Source organism: Eumetopias jubatus, unplaced genomic scaffold (assembly GCF_037043125.1).
Source record: "Eumetopias jubatus isolate StellerSeaLion01/CBP00866 unplaced genomic scaffold, mEumJub1_p1.0 scaffold_9, whole genome shotgun sequence".
Taxonomy (NCBI): Eukaryota; Metazoa; Chordata; class Mammalia; order Carnivora; family Otariidae; genus Eumetopias; species Eumetopias jubatus.
In genome coordinates, this window is record NW_028274815.1 from 35,856,143 (window position 1) to 35,875,201 (window position 19,059).

Consider the following 19,059-nt stretch of genomic DNA (forward strand, 5'->3'; position numbering starts at 1 on the left):
GGGCGAGGGCCAGGGCCTCCTCCTCGCTGGGCCTTTGCACACATTGCCATCCATCCTTTTCACAGAGCACTGAGGAAGGATGCGTGAGCCGCCCCCAGGTGACCCGCGAAGGGTAGGCAGAGCCAGCCAGGCCTGTCGGACTCTGGCCCCTGGCTCTCTCCTCCCAGCAACTGAGGTGGAACACCCCAGCATGGTCCCAATCCTCCGTCCTCACCCTCCACAGGTCCTGCTTTGAGCGCAGTGGCCTTGCTTGCATGAATGAATGAAAACATTATCTCCCAACAGAGGCAGAGGTGGTGTGGCCTGGGGTCCCCGGGTGGTCTCTGAGCCATCAGAGAGAAGGGAGCTCAGAACAGATGCCCCACGCCCACCTCTGCCCTCCCCCCAGCCCACCCCTGCCCCTACCTGAGCCCTGTGGGGCTGCACTGGACAGGATCCACTTGACCAGGCAGCACCGCATCAGGGCCTGGCGGGTGAGCCGCGGCCTCTGCCACTTGATGCCCTCCTTCTTGCTCAGTGGTGTGCGCCCAGGGTCCCCCAGGAGGCTGCCATCTGACACCTTCATCACTTCCTGCAGCAGGGACAGGCAGAGGAGCCCTGAGCCTTTGCTCAGAGAGGACCTCCAGGCCGACCCCAACCTCTGGGGCAAGGTCGTCCTTAATCCCACCAGGGTCTTGTTCCCAGATTCACTCTACCCGGGGCACATGGCCTGAGTTCCAGCTGTGGGAGGGCGCCCCTCTGCGTGGGCACTGGGTCTGAGCAGTCGGGTTGGTTGGCCAGGACAATGGCTACCAGCGTGGCCAGTTGGGGAGATCCTTCCAGGGTCATGGGGTTCCACATGTGCTGCCTTTGTGTCATCCTGAAATGTACGTGGTTCCCCAAAGCCAATAAACAGATGAGCAGTTGGGCAAGTGCTGCAGACCCAGGGCCCCAAACAGAGCCCCTGTGTCGGTCAGCCCTCGGGCGCCAGAAGCAGAGACTGACCCCGGCAGATGACAACTGAAAAGGAATCAGCTGTGGGGGTCCCGGGCCAGCCACAGCCTCCCCAGAAAGGACAGAGAGCCAGTCTGGGAAGGCAAACCAGAGCAAAGAGCGAGCCAAGGGACAGCGGCCCTCAGCCACAGTCACCCCCAGAAGAGGCCCGGGAGAGCACTTCTGCTGCAGCAGAGCACCCCGGCCCCTGCTGCTCGCGCTTCCATGCGGGGGGCCTGCTGGCCCTGGGACCTGGATGCTGCTCTGGGGGTCTTCTCAGTTGAGTCCCTAGCTCCAGGTTCAAGGTTGAGAGTGGAGGAATCTGATAGTCCCCGCCCGGGTCCTATGCCTACTCCCTGGCTGCAAGAGGAGTCAGGAAGGTGAGCATCTGGACTTTAAGGCTCTCTCATGTCCCCGGTATGGGCTTTCCTGGGCACAAGGAGTAAGAAAATGCCTACAAGGTCCCCTGAACCAAGGAGTTTGTACAAATGCCCAAGTGAGGGGAAGCTGGTCTGCTGCATCCCGCAGGCTCCAGTTGAGCCGGAGAACCCTCCGGGTGCTGGGTTGGCTCGTGGCTCCCTGAGGCCCATTCCTGTTTAGGGCTGGACAGTCTGCCTCCCGGTCAGCTTTTGGTGAAGTGGCCGCCTAGACAGGGTGACGACCACACCCGTTTTCCTGATTTCTGGGGCCTTCCCAGTTGCAAGTGCCCTCTCTATCACCGTCACCCTCCAAGCCATCTCCCCGACACACACCCTCAGGAGCACCCCCACATTCCTTCCCTTCTCCAAGGCTGGCCCTGGCAATGAGGGGGGTCAGCGGTGCCCAGAGCTGCAGCGAGGGTGAGCACACCCTATCCTGGTGGGGAGAAAGAGGGGGTGAGCAGGGGTGGCCAGGGGTCTCAGGGTGCCAGGGAGACTGAAGGAGGCCCCCCATATGCACATGCACACACACACTTACACACGCACACATACACCCCAGTCCTGCCCCAGCTGTGTCAGAGAGGCACCTTCTCCATTATTAATAATCTCATTCAGGAGAGAAACGGCCTCAATGAATAAGGTCTTTATTTCGGTCCAGGAGGGGGGTAGGGGGAAGATGGGCAGCTGGGGCTTCATTACTTCATGCGTTCTTTGCTGTAGGCTCTGCAGCTGGGGTTAGTGGAGAATGTCAGGAGGAAAAACTGCACCGGGCCTCAGAGCTATCCATTGGGACCCCGTCTATCCCAGGACAATGCTGCCAATGCTGGCTGGCAGGGGCTGTCCTCGTGGGGCCCGAGGCTAGTCCCGGGGATTCTGTCTTGCAGACCAGGCCTAACTAATGCAGGAGAGACCTGGCAGGGGGCCCAGGGTTCTGTCCTCCAGGGAGGGCTGGGAAGACCCACAGGCAGGGCGGAGAGCTCCATTTGGGCCTTTTATTCTGGGCCTCAATGTGGTCTCACCGTCAAGACAATCCCACAAGGTCGGCAACGCCACCCCCATTTTAAAGATGAGGAAACTAAGTCCCGGAGAGTCTGGGGGCAAGCCAGGGCCTCTCTGCACTTGTGGTCTCCTGGTTCCAAAGTTCAGGTGGTGCTGGCCACAGGCTGCACTGCTTAGCCTTCCCGGGGCCAGGCTCCGGAAAGGCCTCGGAAGCTGGGGAGGGGCTCCCAAGCCCCCAGCCACATCAGAGTAACAGTCTATGAATGTCCTGATACTCTCCTGGATGGATGAGCCCCAGTATGTGTGTTCTCCCTGATGCAGTGAGTTGGGGGTGGGAGTGGCAGGAGCTCTGGGAGCCCCGCAAGCAGGGCCTATGATGGCCTCCCCCTGTGAAGTGGGTGAGGGGTCCTTACAGGAGAGGAGGGGCCCACAGTGGCTGACACAGCTGTGGGTAGGGCCACACAACTGCAAGGAGGGGCACAGTCCACAGGCTGTGGATTGGGCCCATCCTCCCAGGCAGGAGGGCAAAGAGGGACGAGTGACCGCAGGTCATCCTCATGAATGGTTGACGCTGGTCTGTCTGGGAGAAGGTCTGTCTGGGCTGTCAGGAAATGTTAGTGGCCACTCTGGGCACCCTGCTCCTGATTTGGAAGCTCTCAGGCATAGAAGGGAGGGAGCCCTGAGAGGTGACACAACCCCCTCACCCCAAGATACCTCTGTTCTAAGAGGTGACAGAATTGAGGAGCGCTGAATCAGTGAGGAAACTCCAGCTTGAATTAAATCCCCTCCCATCCCTGCTAAGCACCCCGTGGCTTCCACTGCATTCCGAATAAAACCCCAATGGCTTCCCCCCACCTACAAAGCCTCAGTCAGCGCAGCCCGACCCCGATCGGCCGGCCACGTGCACCAAGCGCCAGCGCCAGCGCCAGCCTCGCTGTGCTCCTCACACACGCCAGGCAGGTTCGCGAACCGTTGCTCCTCTGCTTCCCACCCCACCCCACTCCCTGCCCCGCAGCTTCCCTCCGGGGTCTCTCTATATTAATCCTTACAGCCACATGTGATTCCACAGTGATCTCAGTAAAGTCTCAAATAAAAATACTGTCCACAAACAAAAAAGGCTGTTAAATATACATACACACTCGAAAACCTCAAGAAATATTCACAAATGACTAGATGAAAGTCCCCTGACGCTTGTCATAATTCAACTGAGAATTTCTCTCCTCCCACTCCTGCTTGATCCTGCATCATTTCCACAGTGGCTGGAGCCATCCCTCCATCCTCCGTGGGCCTCAAGGGGTGGCCAGGTTTGGGTGGCAGAGACCGATGAAGCCAGAGGACCTGCGCCCTGAGGCCCAGCAATGGCCCTTGGCTGGCCCTGCGGACCTGCAGCCTTCTCTGAGGTCCACAGATTCCCCAAAGGGCAGAGGTCGTTCCCTGACAACCCAGAGCTGAGAATCGCAGCTCCTGTCTGGCCAGATGGGTCAGGGGCAGGTCTTAGTTCACTTCCAAGTCCAGGTCTGTGGGGAGCAAGGGAGGGACAGAGAGGACACCAAGCTGGTGACGGACCTGCTATGGGCCAGGCACTTGGTTAGGAGTATGGAGATGCTGTCTTATTTGATGCTCACACCAATCTATTGAGGTTCCTTAGACCCTCCTCCAAATCAGCCCTTTGAAGCCCAAGTCCCAGAATAGATTCTTCCTCACACCCTCTTACCAAGCTTGCCTGGTTCCCCCATAGTGTGTGTTCTCTCGTGCTCAGGGTCAAGGAGGAGTCCACCTAACTGTCCAACTTCAGGTGTGTCCTTGGTGGGCTTTGGCTGGAGGTCATGGGCTCCCAGGGCTGGAGCTGGCCACTGGGCACCTGGGAGATGCTCCCAACTGGTTTGGGAGACGCCTTAGACTCTGGGGGGTGGGAGGGGTGCCCCAACTGCCCCTCTACCTCTGCCTCCTCCTTACAGAGATGGGGTGTGGCCTCGGCTCAGAGTCTCGGCAGGCCACATGGCGGCGGGGGGGGGGGGGTAATGCTGTTGTTTTGTTTTTGTTTTCACGGCATCCATACTGTTACCTTCTCCTTCATCAGTGGCTCCCCTCTTTCCATTTACAATAATGATTTAAAGATTCCCCTCTCAATGCATTTATTAAAATTTAAAATATGAGTAAATTTAAAGAAAAAATAAAAAACCAATCACACAGATTGTGGCAGATAAGGCAAAGTCAGTGAAGACAGAGTACCAACAGCTAGGAAGCTTGGAGACCTAGGGACCTGCTTGGTGCAGCCTTTCTGAGTCCCCGGGTCTGAGCTGCCCCAGACAGGGGCCCCGGCTGCAGGTGACTACTGAGCACTTGAAATGGGGCTAGTCCAAATTGAGATGTGCCATCAGTGCAAATAGACACTGGCTCCAAAGCCTTACTTGGAAGGATATAAAATAGCTTATTAATTTTATATTGCTTACATATTGAAATGATAATATTTACACTGGGTTAAATATATGATTAAAAATAACTTTGCTTTTTATTTTTTATTTTTATTATTTTTTAAAGATTTTATTTATTTATTCATGAGAGACAGAGAGAGAGAGAGAAGCAGGGGGAGAAGCAGGCTCCCCACCGAGCAGGGAGCCCGACGTGGGACTCGATCCCAGGACCCTGGGATCATGACCTGAGCCGAAGGCAGACGCTTAACCATCAGAGCCACCCAGGCACCCTAACTTTGTTTTTTAAAAAAAACTTTCTTTAATGTGCCTCCCTGAACATTTAACACGACACCTGCGACTCACACTACACTTTTATTGGCTAGCACTGTTCTAGATGGTTCTCAGACCAGCCAGTTGGATGGTTTGGGGCAGCCTCCTCCTGCCAGGGCATATGCTGACCCCAGTTCCTCTCTCCTTCTCAAGTCCCAGCTAGGGTCCGTCAGACCTGTTTCAGAAAGGTGGCCCAGTGGGGTGTGGAGGAAGGGTGGGGGGGCAAGGAGGCAGGAGGCCAACCTGGGGGGGGTGCCCAAATCCAGGGGAGGAAGTGGGGGTGCTGAGCCAGGCCCAAGCAGTGGGAGGGGGGGTGAAGATATTAGTGGGTATTTAGGATCTGCTGTGGATGTGGGTAGTGGGGGCTGCTGAGGGGACTCCCCAGTAACTGCGACAGTTGTCTCCACAGAGACGGGGGAGCAGCATAACCCCTCATATCTTCTAGCCACCCCAGAGCAAGGTCTGCACTCTCCACTAGGAACACCACTGGCTGAGAGTTTTCACCACGCCATCGAAAGAGGCCAGATCATCGTAAACAGACTACTAGGGCCTGGGCCTGGACATCCCACCTCATGAGTCCCCACCCTCTGCAGCCCCCCGAAAGGCCAGTAGCCTCGAGGGCTGCTACCCTGCTCACTGCCCCATGCCCAATGTGCACAGCGTCGCCTTGTGAGGGCCCATCAGGCCAAGGACTAGGGGTGCCCTGAGGCGAGACCTTCAAGCAGCTACTTCTGTCTCTGTGGTTCTCATCAGTCGGGCTCTGAGAACCCCCAAAGCGAAGCCCAGAGGTTACCTGTGGGCATGTGGCAGCCCGTTGGGGGTGGGGGTGCATGGCTGGAGGCCATGGAGGGTCTTGGCAAATCCAAGTTCAAACACCCAGGCTCCATTCCTCAGAGGTAATGTCATCCGAGGAAATGCATATGCAAATATTATAGGTACTTTTCCCCAAATATTTACATTTATGGATGAGACATAGCATGAATGGTTGCATAAGGACCACCAGGACCCACTGGATCCTGGCTCAGAAGACACACTTAGCCAGGGAGGGGGGATTTCAGGCAGGTTAATGTTCTTTTGGGCTACCACGTACAGTGGGAAGAGGTCTGCAGTCAGCCAGACGGGGATTTGAATCCCAGACCCGCACCTCCCAGCTGGGCAGCCCTGGACAAAGTACTCAACCACGCTGAGCCTTAGTGTCTTCATCTGTAAATAGGGATATTAATATGCCTTTATAGGACCACAGGGAAGGTTAAGTGAGGTGACATACAAAGCCCCAGCAGGAGCGCGATTATCCATAGTCCCTATCCTGCTGATGCTGAGGAATTCTGCCACCCAGAGCAAGGGGCAGGGCCAAGCGATGGCCAAGGGATTTCCAGAGAGAGAGAGCGAGCCAACTTGCTCTGCTCAGCGGCTGCCTATCAGAATCACCTGGGAGCTTCCCCCACATCTGGCTGCCTGCAGGCTGCATTATCTGACTTGGTGGAGCCCGTGCTGCTCTATTTTTATAAAGCTCCTCAATAGAGGAGCTTATTTGAAAGTGCTGCTAGGGTTTAAAGGGCTCATCCCACCCAGTGGAAAGTTCTGGTCTTGTCTGTGGGAGGAAGGGGTCTCAGTGTCTCAGTCTCCCCTAAGCCCCTGGCCCGCTCCTAAGAGGGCTGCCCTCAGGGCCAGAGACTGGACCAGCTGGGGATGCGCAGAGCTGCTCAGATGTGGGGCTGCCTGCCCCCCACCCACGCCCCCAGCACTGTCCTGGGGACTGTGGCAGCGCAGGCTGGCTCACTGAGCAACCACTCCTCGTTGCTCGCTCTATTTCCATCACTTGGGACAGATGGCAGGAAGTGGCGGTGGGCGTCGTGTCGTGCAGGCCCTGAGGATTTGGGGGGGGAGACTTTGGGGAGGCTTGATTCTCCACCCACCCCTGGGCACCTACAGATGCAGGCTAGGCAGCTCGCCTGGTGAGGGGGGAGCTGGGAAGGAGTCCCTGCCAACACTTGCACGAGCACACACATGCTGGAGCAGGGGAGGGAGGACTGGGTCATCGCTACCCTGCGTCTGACGGCTGCCACCTGGGCTAGGACACAAGCTCCCCACCTGGCCCATGCTGCCCAGGCGATGCAGGTGTCTCATTAACCCGGGGCGGGGCGGGGGGGCGGGGGGACGCGGCATGCTCACTGACGACATTCTCCTGTTGGAGTGCCCTTCCCAGGCTCTACTCAGTAATGAGAAAATAGTGACATTGACCCTCCAACCATTTATGGAGCTCTTGCTCTATGCCCGGGCTGTGCTAAGCAGGATGATATAGGACTTCATTTACCTGGGAGGATGATGAGTTTCCCCCAGGAAAATGAGGAGATCATGGCACAGAGGAACTAGCTAACTTGTCCAAGGACACACAGCTAATGCATGAAGGAGCTGGGACTGAGCCTAGATCTTCCTGATGCAGAGCCAGGTTAACAGCCGTCCCAGACCACCATCCTCTCCTGGCTGGCATCCAGTACCAAATGGTGGAGATGGGGCTCCATGATAAGCTAGTGGGCATTTGTGTGTCCATGAGACTGCCCCCTGGCACTTTTGGTAGTGTCCCCCACCTCTACTCCGGGCCCCCACCGGTCAGCACAAGGCACCGGCCTCAGGTGAGGGCCTGGCACAGGCTAGGAGTGTATCTAAGGTCCAAATGGGGATACTGAAGCTCGGAGAGGGGATGGACCTGCCCAAGCTCACAGGGTCAACTGGGTGGAGTTGGGGGTAGAACCTGGCTCTCCGGGGGTCACTGCTCAGAGTGTCCGTCTTGAGAGAAGATCTTAAACCAGAATCAGGCTGGGCTGGGCACAGGGGGCATGGCACCGGCAGCAGGTGGGCTCAGGTTTAGCCCTTGTTTGTCCTGGAGGCGTGTGCTGGAGGCGGGGTGGGCAGTGGTGGGGGGCAGAGCTGGAGATGTGGCCCGTGAAGACCAGGGCCTGCTTTGCCTAGCTGAGCGCGGCATAGGCCCGTGCCTGTGGGGCTCGGGGGCTGCTGGGCAGAGACCTGAGGCAGGAAACGGGCCAACTGGGAGGTGGGACAGGCCCCCTCTGGGCTGACCTGCCAAAACTCAGCTTAGCTCCCCCTCTCCAGCCCTGGCACCTGTGGCCTTGGTTCTCTCCCTGTCACGCGGCTGCTCTGTGGCATTCTAAGGATGTAGGCTGATCACAGCTGACAGATGCACCTGTTCAAGGGAAACATCAGTCAGCTGGGAATAGGGAGCTGGGGTGGGGGCACAGCACACAGTGACTGACACCCCACTGTGCCTCCTTCCTGTCTGTTTCCTTCCTGCCCCACCCCCCATCCCTGTTTGGAGGACCAGCTCAGGAAGACCTGCCAAGTTCTCTCTCCTCTTCCCTCTTTGCCTTGGAAACCAAGGTTGCCCCTCTCCCTCATAGAGGCCACATTCAGGCCTCCGCAGCTGCTCCTGGGCATCACCAGAGATGCTTTGGAGTGGGACAGAGAGAGCAGATGGGCCCCAAGCCAGCCTGAATCAGCAGAGCACCTCCCACTCTCGTGGAGGATTTTAATAAAAGGGATCCTGAATTCAAAAGATGGGGGTCCTTTCCTTTGCAGCTCTGGATCTACAACCCAGAAAATGATCTGTGGCTGGCTCAAGGTCACATGGCTAAACGAGGGGACATGGCCAGGGATGGGGTGTGGTTCATGTGCTCTCACTAAAGGTTTCAGAAGGAACAATGGGCCACAAACGCATGAAGCCATCCCCCAGCTGGGATGGGGCACTTTCCCAGCTGCCTGGTGACAAGCAATCCACTCTCTGTTCGTAACCTTCCCCCAGGACTTGCCCAACCCTCCCGCCAAGCCCTAGGGACCTGGGCTTTGAAATAAGATGGAGCAGGGTTCAAATTCCAGCTATAACACTTTTTGGCTTGCAATCTAGGGCAGACCTCCATTTCCTCACCTGTAGAGTGCGTACAATACCAAGAGCTTCTTCGGGGGCTGCCCAGCGGTCTAGGGAGATAATGCAGGTGCAGGGCCTGTTGGATAGGCCGTGCAGGGAGAAGTGGCCACCTCAGGGATCCTGCCCCTCAGCCCTGCCCTTCTCCCAGACCCCACCTGGACGACAGTCAGCCACTTCACTCCCCATCTCAATTCAGGCCTTTGATCACTCTCTTTAAAAATGGGTGAGCAGGGGCGCCTGGGTGGCTCAGTCATTAAGCGTCCACCTTTGGCTCAGGTCATGATCCCAGGGTCCTGGGATCGAGCCCTGCATTGGGCTCCCTGCTCGGCGAGAAGCCTGCTTCTCCCTCTCCCACTCCCCCTGCTTGTGTTCCCTCTCTCGCTGTGTCTCTCTCTGTCAAATAAATAAAATCTTTAAAAAAAAAAATTAGTGAGCAAATTCGGGCCCACCTACAGAAGCACCTGCAAGAAGGCTGGAAGCTGGGTAGGTAGAGGTTCCCAGTGCCTGCGCCAGGCCATGAAGACATCACTCCCCAACGGCCTAGGACGGTAGCTCGCACCTGCCACAGGAGACCCCATGGTTCTGCTTGTTCCTTTCCCCTAGGAGCTCACAGAGTTCAAGCTGCACATCCTGCTCCCCTCTCTGAGCCTCAGTGTCTGTAGAAAGGGAGGTGGCAGTGCCTGCCCTCCTGGGATGTCACAAGGATCCACAAGGGACTGGGTAGTGCACAGAGAGGTGAGGGACCGAACACCCATGGGGTGTCACTGGGGGCAGCCGCTGACCATGACTGACGGGCAGCTTAGAGTGAATGAGTTGGGCCAACTCCCAGCCTGGGCTCTGAACTGCAGTCCCTGCTGCCACTAGAGTGGAAGACTTTTTTCCCAAGCCTCCTGCTGACCTTGGTGAGGGAGCCAGTGGTGGCTTCCCTTAAAACCACTGTCCCTGCCTGGCCCAGCACCAGAAGGTGTGGGACCCGCTCCAATCTCTGGCCAGGTCAGCCCCAGGAAGGCCACCGGCAGGCTTAAGGCAGAGTGAGATACACTGGGGCCCAGGAGCAGTTGTAGGGGGCACAGAGGGCAGTGTGGGGTCACAGTGGCCAAGGAAAGGGCCAGATGCACCTGCAGGACTCGAGTCACACCCTCTACTCACCAGTCAGGGGCAGGGAGTGACCTCCTGGCAGTTAGGGCCAGCAGAACAAAGGAAGGGGGCTTGTCTCCCAGCTGGTGGACAGCGCAGGCTGTGTGCGCCCATGTGCAGCCCGGGTTTAGAAACGCCTGCCTCTGTGTGCATGCTGTCAGCTGTGGGCACAGTCACGGGGCATGCTGGTGCGGTGCATACTCATACCGACGTCTGTGGATGGATAGCACCTGTGTTGGCTGTGGCGGGAGTGTGCAGTGAGCGCAGGCACAGACACCTGTAACCAGGCGCGCAGTTTCTCTGCTTCTGCTCTGGAGGTTGCTGGGGAGACTGGAGGTGACAGGAGAGAAAGCACCTTTCAACGTGCCCTGTCGCCAGGCTCAAGGGGTTTCATGTCATCACCTCTGCTGATCCTTCTGGCACCCCTGGGAGATGGACCAGAAAGGGCAGGGGTGGCCCAGGCTCTGGGGAAGTGTGGCCTGGAACCACCCACGAGCTGACTCTGGGCTGCTTGTCCTTGAGGGTGAGAGAGAGACAGGAATCCACCTCTGGGTAGGGGGCGGTGAAGATAGCAAGATGTCAGCCCAGTATCTATCTATTCTTCCTTACTCACAAGACCCTGATTTTATTTAAGTTTTGTTTTGTTTTGTTTTGTTTTTTGCCCGTCCTTCTTTCTACTTCCTGCTGCCTACATGTGCTGGCTGGAGCTCCAGCAGCCATGTTGGACTTTAAGGTAACCTCAAGAATGGGAGCCAGTGAGACAGATGGAGCCTGAGTCCCTGCTGACCATGGGGCCCCCGTGCCAGCCCCTTATGGCCTCCCTCTGGACTTCTGCATGACAGAGAAATGCAACCAACCTTGTTCAAACCAGATCTGAGCAGCCAGATCTAAGCCTGATGCTGCTTCTTCCTTCCCAAGCAAGACTATCCCAAACATGTGAGAAGCTTGCAAGGCATCAGGGCGGATTTTCTGAGTGCGAACTGTAGTCTGGGAACCGGCTTATTTTCCTCTCCCTCATTCTTCTTCACTTACTTATTCTTCAGCCTTCCCAACACCCTGCTACTATTTCTTGAACTCTGTCCCAGGCATTTTCCTTTGCCTTCTCTCTCTCCAACCTCCCAACCGCCCCGCAGAGTGGGAACTAGGAGCACGTGTCCTTATTCAGGGGCTCAGAGCCCTTTAGGAAGTTGCACTTCATTAATCACCTGAATGATTAAAAGATGCACTCATTGCCCAGCCTTCAAGCCTAAGGCACCACCTCCCAGCACTCAGTCTTCCCCCACCTCTCAGGGCTGTGGGCCCAGGCTCAGCGTCTGGGTCAGGCTCAGGGTCAGGCTCAGGGTCAGGGTCAAGCTGCTCTGGCCCTTGCCCCGGGGACCTGACAAGCAGCACCAGCCACATGCCTGACCCCAAGCTCCTCCTCTGTCCAGCTGCTACCCCACAAACACCTAAAGCCTCTCTGGCCCAGAGGGGGCCCCGGACGGCTAGCCTCCCAGACTGGACACCCCGACACTTACTTTTTCAAAAGTGACCCTACAGGGGACGACAGCGCTTGAGGTCAAAGGAGGAAGCACAAGGCTCCCTTGGTCCAGGGCCACCCGCAGTAGCCCTGGCTCCCCACCCCTGGGCGAGAGCCCCCAGCCCCGCCGGCACCTACCTTCGCCCGATGCATCCTGGGCGCTGAAGCAAACTGTGGCCGGCCTCCCCTCTTTGCCGCTGAGATCAGGACTGCCGCGCCGGCGGGTGGCTGCCTCATGTTTGCTTGGCCCCACACGTAATTGTTACGGGCGGCTCCTCGCCCGCCCCCTGCCCACCCCTCCCGCCCCGCCTGCTTCTCCCTGCTCCACCCCTTCTGCTCTGCCTCCCTCAAGCCCTCTCCCTCCCTCCCTGTCTCTTTCCCTCTCTCCCTCCCTCTCCCTCCCTCTCTCCTCCCCACCCCTCTCTGACGGATTCTCAGTCCCCCTCCCTGGCTCTCTGTCCCACTCTGGGTATAAATGGTTCTTAATCCTTCCCTCTGAGCCTGTTGAAGCCCCTTTGCCCGGCCCTTGGCTCTGGCCCTGCTCCTGTTGCAGGGCCCATGGTTCTCCCCCCTCCCCCCCATCCCCCCACTGTCTGTCTCTTTCTCTAACACGCACACTCTCTGCTCCCCTACCTCGTGGAGTGGTGGGTGCAGAGAGCTTCCACTGGGGGGAGGAGAGCCCCGGCACCCACGGGGTATTTGGAGGGGTGGGGGGGAGCCTGGAGAGCCTCCCCTGAGGCAGTTCCAGGACAGGCCAGCCCTTCCCCTCCCTGCTGCCCCCCACAGACAACCTCAGGCTGTCTTAGTCAAGATGGCTGCAAAGAGGGATCTGGCTCCACCTAGGCCTGGGATCTTCCTGGTGTCCCTCCCGCTGCCCTGCAGACATCCTCTGGCCACCCCTGGTGCTGGGCATCCTTTCTGGGGACATCATTCTGGGTCTCTGGGTGGGAAATGGCCTCACTGATGGGAGCTCACCACCAGAAAGGGTGAAGCCGCCATGGCCACATTACTCAGGTCACACACAGGGGTGCTTCCAGCTTGTTCATCTCTCCCCCCGACCCTCAACTGCCTCCCTCCCACATGGGACCTTGCAGTGGGCAGCCCTCCTGCACTTATATCCCAAGGCAGCCTGTGCCTCCAGGGCCTGTCATCTGTCCCCATGTGGGTCTGAGGGTGGGACCACATTAGGGAGGCTGAGGGACCTTGCCAGATCTCCTGGGGGTGGTGGTGCTGGAGGAAAAGGGTGAGGGCCCCTGAGTTTGGGAGGGGAATCCTTCCTGCCCCTTGGGAAGGCAGACTCCTGGCCATTTGCTCAGCCCTGGGAAACCACCCAGGAGCCAGGTGCCCAAAACCTCCGCCAAGTTTCCCTTTTCTGCAACCCGAGGAGCCAGCCTGTGCCAGTGGTTTCCATGGAAACAGAGCCAGAGACACCCCCCTCCTTCGCAGCATGCTCAAGAGAATTTGCACTCCACCCCCTTTTTTTTTTTTTTTTTTTTTTTTGAGCCAGCCAATTAGCTCCAACTTTCCGATCCTCAGGGGCAGAAAATAGTCTGGAGTTGTTGACCCACTGAGGCAAGGAGGGCTGTTTCCAGGGCAGGAGACAGCCCGGGTGTCCTGTCCTCCTGGACAGGCTGGACCTCATGCTGGCAGCCCCAGAACGAGGGTGAGAAGCTGTTGGTCAGAGGCCAAGCTCTCTGGGGCCAAGTCCTTGCCCACTGGCCACCTCTGCTCTGAGCAAGCTCCCACAAGCAGGGACTCACTGAACATTCTGTCTTCACAGTGGCCTTGGGAGGAAAGTGTCATGATCTCACTTTGCAGATGATGAAAACGAGACCTAAAAAAGTTAAAGGATTTGCCCAGGGTCATAGGCCAGAAAGTGACAAAGCCAGTACACACAGCCTGTTCCTTTCATTCCAAAGTGACCATGTGGGTAAGATCCCACCCTACCTTGCAGCACGTCCCATGCATCGGCTAGGAAACCCCCACCACACCATCTAGGACAGGCCTGGCCTGACTCAGGGCATGGTGTGAGGAGGCTGCACCCCAAAGAAGCGACTCCCCAGACCAGCACGGCCTTCTGCAGAATCACCCACCTGCTACTTGGGACACTCGCTGAACTTCCCCTACTCGGGATGCTTTCTTCTAAGGGAAGGAGCTTTGAGCTGCGACAAAACCGACAGCTGCCCTCCTCAGCCGAGCCCCAAGCCCATGGGCCTTGGGGACATCCCACTGCAGCTGCCATCAATGAGGTGCCCCTCATACAACGCTCATCTGGGATATGTGTGCCCCTGCCGTGATCCTTGCCCCACTACAGGTCCCTTCCCGCCCCTCTCTAACTCCCACACCCTCAGGGCTTTTCCAGAGCCCCAGGCACTTCCAGCTGACTCCCTCACTGGGCCCTTGGGGGATGCAGGAATGAGAAAGAGCAGGAGGGAATGGAGGGGGAGGTGTCCAGGAGCAGGGCTCCTCACATGGGCCTCAGTGGGGCTGGAAGTCCCCGACAGTGGTGTGGGCCGGTGGGCATCAGCAAACTTACCCCAAGAGGGAGTCTGGGAGTTTCCCAAGATTCTTTGGCAGTGTATCAGATCCAAAAAAGGTTGGGAAAGGCTGCAAGAGAGCCTTACCTTGTGGGCTGCACACACTTCAGCCTGACAGGTTTCAGCTATGGTTTTCCTCACATTGGCAGTTAGGAGGGGGAGCCCAAGAATGGGGAGTTAGGAAGGGGGGACAGGAAGAGGGGACAGGAAGGGGTCCTTTCAAGCCTGGAGAAGGCTGTTTCCTTGTGTTACAACATTTGAGAGGAGGCAGGGGCGAGCACTTTCAGCTGGCTGGGGGCTCTCCTCTCATCCTCCTTGGTGAGGGGCCCACACTACCTCCACCCGCGCGTCTTGGGTCTTCTGGACCTTCCTCAATTGTTGCTCACTATCTTCCCCACTCCAGGCCCAAGTTCAAATTCCTCATCCTCAGGGACTCCAAACCTGGCTCCATGGAGCCCCCAGTCTGTATCCTTTTCCCGGGTCTTTTTTAGGGGGCCCTGGCTCTGCCTGTCCCTGGCCAAGCAGGGGTAGTGCAGGGGGAGAAAGAGAGAGAGGAAGATCCTCAACAGGGTTTCCAGGTTTGGGCCCTCGCCGCACCAAGAGCCTCCGCCTGTGAGGGAGGCCGCTCTGGGTGCAGATGGACATGGGGAGTGCCCTCCTCACAAGAGCTCAAGAAGTGTATGCGGCCCCCAAACAAGCCTTCCTCCAGTGCCACAGCACTCGGGGATGTCACCATGACGCTGCACCAGCACAGCTGTGGAATTGGGAAGTCACTGTCACTACTGATCCTTGAAATCTCTTCTTCTGCCCGCCCTCGGGTGGCGGGATGGGCACCTGGCAGGCCCCGGGAGCTGCTCGGTAGGGGGGTGCGACAGTTCTCCATCCCCTCCCCTGGGACCCCACAGGGTGACTGGTGGGTGGGGCCTGTGGCCTACTGGAACGGAGCTGCCCTGCAATGCGCTCTGGTGTGGGAAGCTTAAAGCTACGCCTCTCCCTCCCGCAGGCCCTCCACGGGTCCTCGGGGCCTGGCCACCCCCCTGACCAGGCTATTTCACGGGGGCCTCAGGGCACCAAGGAGCCTGGACTCCCTGTGGGGGCCCCACGTTCTGTCGCTGTGGTCTGTTCACGCTTGAGGCAGCCTCCTGGGACCCAGCCTGAGAGCCCACTGGACCCCCTCACACAATCCCTCGCCTGGGCCAGAAGCCCAGCCTGTCTCCGGCTCTCTAGAGTGTGCAGGTGAGATATCAGTCCACCCGATTTCTCAAACTGCAGGGGACACCATGAAGGCCCCTTCCTTCTGGCTGGACGGGTGGTCATCCCAGCCCTCCCCTTGGGCTCCGCTCACCTCAAAATCTCCCCGCTCCAACCTCAACACCTGACTCTTGGGTGTCCTCAGTGTGGTGAGGATTCAGGCCACCTAAATTCTATATCACTCGTGGGCAGAGCCCGGGGCTGGGGTGGCGTCAGCTCTCAGCGCACGGCCCCCCTTCGTCCCCCAGGGTGCTGCGGTGTTCTGGCAGCATATGTAAGATGGGGGAATGCTCACTGCTCCGGGAGTGGCCCATTCAGGAAGGGCAAGGAGCGACTGGGGGCCACAGGGAAGAGGCTTCAATCCAGCAGCACATGGGGTGTGGACCAGGCTGGCCACACCTCCCAGGTCAATCCTTGGTGTTTAGGCCTGGGAGACAGGGCACCAGGAGAGAAAAGTAGAGAGGTCCTGACTCTAGGAGGGTGGAAAAGAGGGACACAGTCCATGATCCCCCAGAGCCAGAACACAGGCTGACCCCAGAGAATTCAGATACCACCGGAAACGCCACCATCATTGGTTGATGCCTCTGGGTAACTGCGCCCCTTCTACTCAGCTCCTATCCAGTCTCTGGGCCTTAGTTTTCTCAACCATAAAGAGGTGAACAACAGTGCTCGCATCTGAGCTAATTCATGTGAAGTGCTTAGCACACTTCCTGGTTCATTCTCAGAACTCAATAAATGTTAACTGTCTTTGTCCCCCCAGGTGGCCTGAGTGGGCCCCTTCCCACACGGCCCTTCCTCTGCACACTGGAGCCAGCTGGAACTGCCCTGGCCAGCCACCTGGGACCTCAGAAGGCCCAGCCCATGTGGCATTTCTTTGGCGGAATCTGGGCCTTTGCTCTGGGACGGCCAGGCTGGAGCATCTGGCATGTCCCAGGGCCTTCAATCTGTCATCCCTGCTGCCACAGGGACAGCAAGGGCACTTGGATCAAATCTCCTTGGAGACAGGGCCTCCCTCCCACACAGCCCTGGGGAATTGAAACTGGCAGCGTGCCCAGAAGGAAAAGAAGGAAAGGCCACCAGAACCAAAGGACCTGAATCCAAAGCCTGGCTGGGCTTCGACTTGTAAGACCTTGACTCTGTCCCGTAGCTTTCCAGAGCTTCGTGCTCAACGGTGAAACAAGCATGAAAATCCCCACCGCCTTGAGGGAATGTCATGAAAACAGAAGAGAATGTGACCACAAAGGGGCTTTGTTTTACACAGAAAGTAGGATGAGCGTTTTAGGACTCCAGCATTTTAAAACTGAGAAAAAATTTATTTTTCTCTGTAGCTATTTTTGTCTCTCTGTCACCTGCTGAGTGCCACCCCCATCCCCAGTTACCAGGGCCTACAGTGATACTCTCCAAACCAAGCTCCTTTGAACAGTCAGTGTTCAGTTGGCTGGGTGAAGGTCTCTGGATCCTAGATTCAGTGAGTGAAAGCCTTTCCCGAGTCAGGAGGGTGGTGGTGGTGGGTGGTGGTGGGGGGAATCCGTTAATTTTGTAGAACTCCTACTTCTGATCATGGTGAACTAGGTAATTTGGCCTAAATTCCCAACTAAGGACAACTTAAAAGCTAGTCAAAATATATATTTTTAAGTTTGATTGGAGGTATCAGAGAGTAAACAGGGAGTAAAGAATCACAGGGCCAAGATCTGGGAAAAGAAGGAAACCCAGAGACATGTGCCTGACATTTGAGGCTACTTTCTCCCTGGGAGGTCCGCTGATCCCCGAAGACCTACAGAAGTGCTGAGCAGAGAGCTGGTAGAGGTAAAAACGAGGCCCACCAAGAGGAGGAGGTGCCTGGCAAATCTTTTATGCTTTGGGTTGGGACCCTAGAGGGAGTCAGCCCCAGGATACAAATGAACTGGAAATAGACCAGCACCCCAAGGGACTGCAAATCATCTCAGTCCTGAAACTAGTTTAAAACAATCCTGGTTTGCTAGATCGCAAGCCATCCACCAGATGTAAACATAATCCTCGAGATGGTAGATAACTTCATCCTATGCCTCAGATTATTTCTACAGGTTTTCAGAGGCAATGTGTGGCATTCAATCAAAAATCACCAAGTATGTGAGGAGACAAGGCAAAACCAACAAAAACCAAGATAAACAACAGACACTAGAAATAGATTCCAAGAGGTTCCATATTAGGAAGTTATTAAATTTTTAAAATAACCATGTGCGGTATGCTCACCTATCAAAAAGATAAGGTAGAGAACTGGAAATTATTTTTTAATTGTTTTCTCTATTTTCATCCCATCAATTTCATTCTTAACATGCAGGGTGCCACAGTTCCCCTGTGTAGGGCAACAGATGAGAAACAAGCCCAAAAAGCTTTGGGAAAAGCCAAAAAAAAAGAAAAAAAAAAGGCAGTTGTACCTCATTCAAGGATGCCTGCTTGGAGTGTGCTTGCAACAGTGACAGTAGGTTGTGTATCCACCATCCTAATTTCTAGTAGCAGATCGGTTGCTGGCTTGTAAGATGCAATTCAACATAAACACCCCCTGAAACTCAGCAGACTAATATCTTAAAGGGCTTCACACCTTTGAACAGGGACCCATCTCCCTCCTCCTTTGTACCTGCCAAGACCCAGCTCGGCCCATGGCCCAGAGCAGTCACAGAAAAAAAAAAAAAAAAAAGGCAGCATCTGAGCATTTGTTTTGTGCCAGGCTCCTGCCAAGGGTCTTCCATGCAATGTCACATTTTTCATAGCCCTAGGAGGCGGTCATGACTATTTTCTCCAATTTAGAAATGGAGACACTGAGGTCTAGGGAACACACAGAACATGTTCAAGGTGTCCTAGCTACCACGCATTAAAGCCAGGATGTGCAGCCAGGTCTGCCTGCTCCCAGAGTGGGTCCCACTCCCCATCTGCTGATTGCTGGGGTAATCCTGGATGTCTACAGTCAGAGGAAGCCTTGGATTTTCCTCTCCAAAAAAACTCATTAAATACCAACTGCATAGAGGGCCCTAGCCTGAGCTGGTGTCAGACATCCAAGGCCAAGGCTTAGGAAGTGACAACACTTTAATGGATCTGAGGTTTTGTCCATCTCTTCTCTCTCCTTCTCCTTCTCCCTGTTTCTGGGACTCAGCATCCAGCATGCAGAGAAGACACAGGATGGACCAGGCCTCATGCATAGGATGGAAAGAGTAATGGCCAAAGTACAAAATCCATTTGTGGCCACCAGGTCTCTCCTGGGAAAGCTGGGTGGGGGTTGTCAAAGAGGCTACCTTCTGGGGAGCTGGGGGTGACCCCCCCCACTCTGGCCCGTGTCCCAGGTCCCTTCCTAGGGAGACAGTGCTCAGAGAGGAGCTGCAGGACAAAACACTATTTTCAACCCAGGGTGTAGGCAAGGGGCTCAGCCTTCAGACAGGCCTCCCTCACTCCACAGGGTGGCCAGAAATCCAGGCCAAGGCCTGTGGAGGGTCCAGGTGTCTGGGCAGTGGAGGGCTTGAGGGCCATGAGGCAGAGCCCTAGTGTCCCCTGGCCTGCTTGGTGGCTT

General features: G+C 56.6%; 1 protein-coding gene across 1 annotated transcript in view; it reads right to left on the bottom strand.

Moving 5' to 3' along the window:
• Nucleotides 1–11,967, bottom strand: part of KCNIP3 (potassium voltage-gated channel interacting protein 3) — a 76,539-nt gene extending 64,572 nt beyond the window's left edge. Inside the window, exons 1-2 of the mRNA XM_088026181.1 lie at nt 11,869–11,967; nt 406–571 (exon numbers count right to left, since the gene is read on the bottom strand). Coding sequence (XP_087882307.1) covers nt 406–571; nt 11,869–11,967 — 265 coding nt within the window. The remainder of the gene's footprint in view (nt 1–405; nt 572–11,868) is intronic.
• Nucleotides 11,968–19,059: the final 7,092 nt, after the last annotated feature.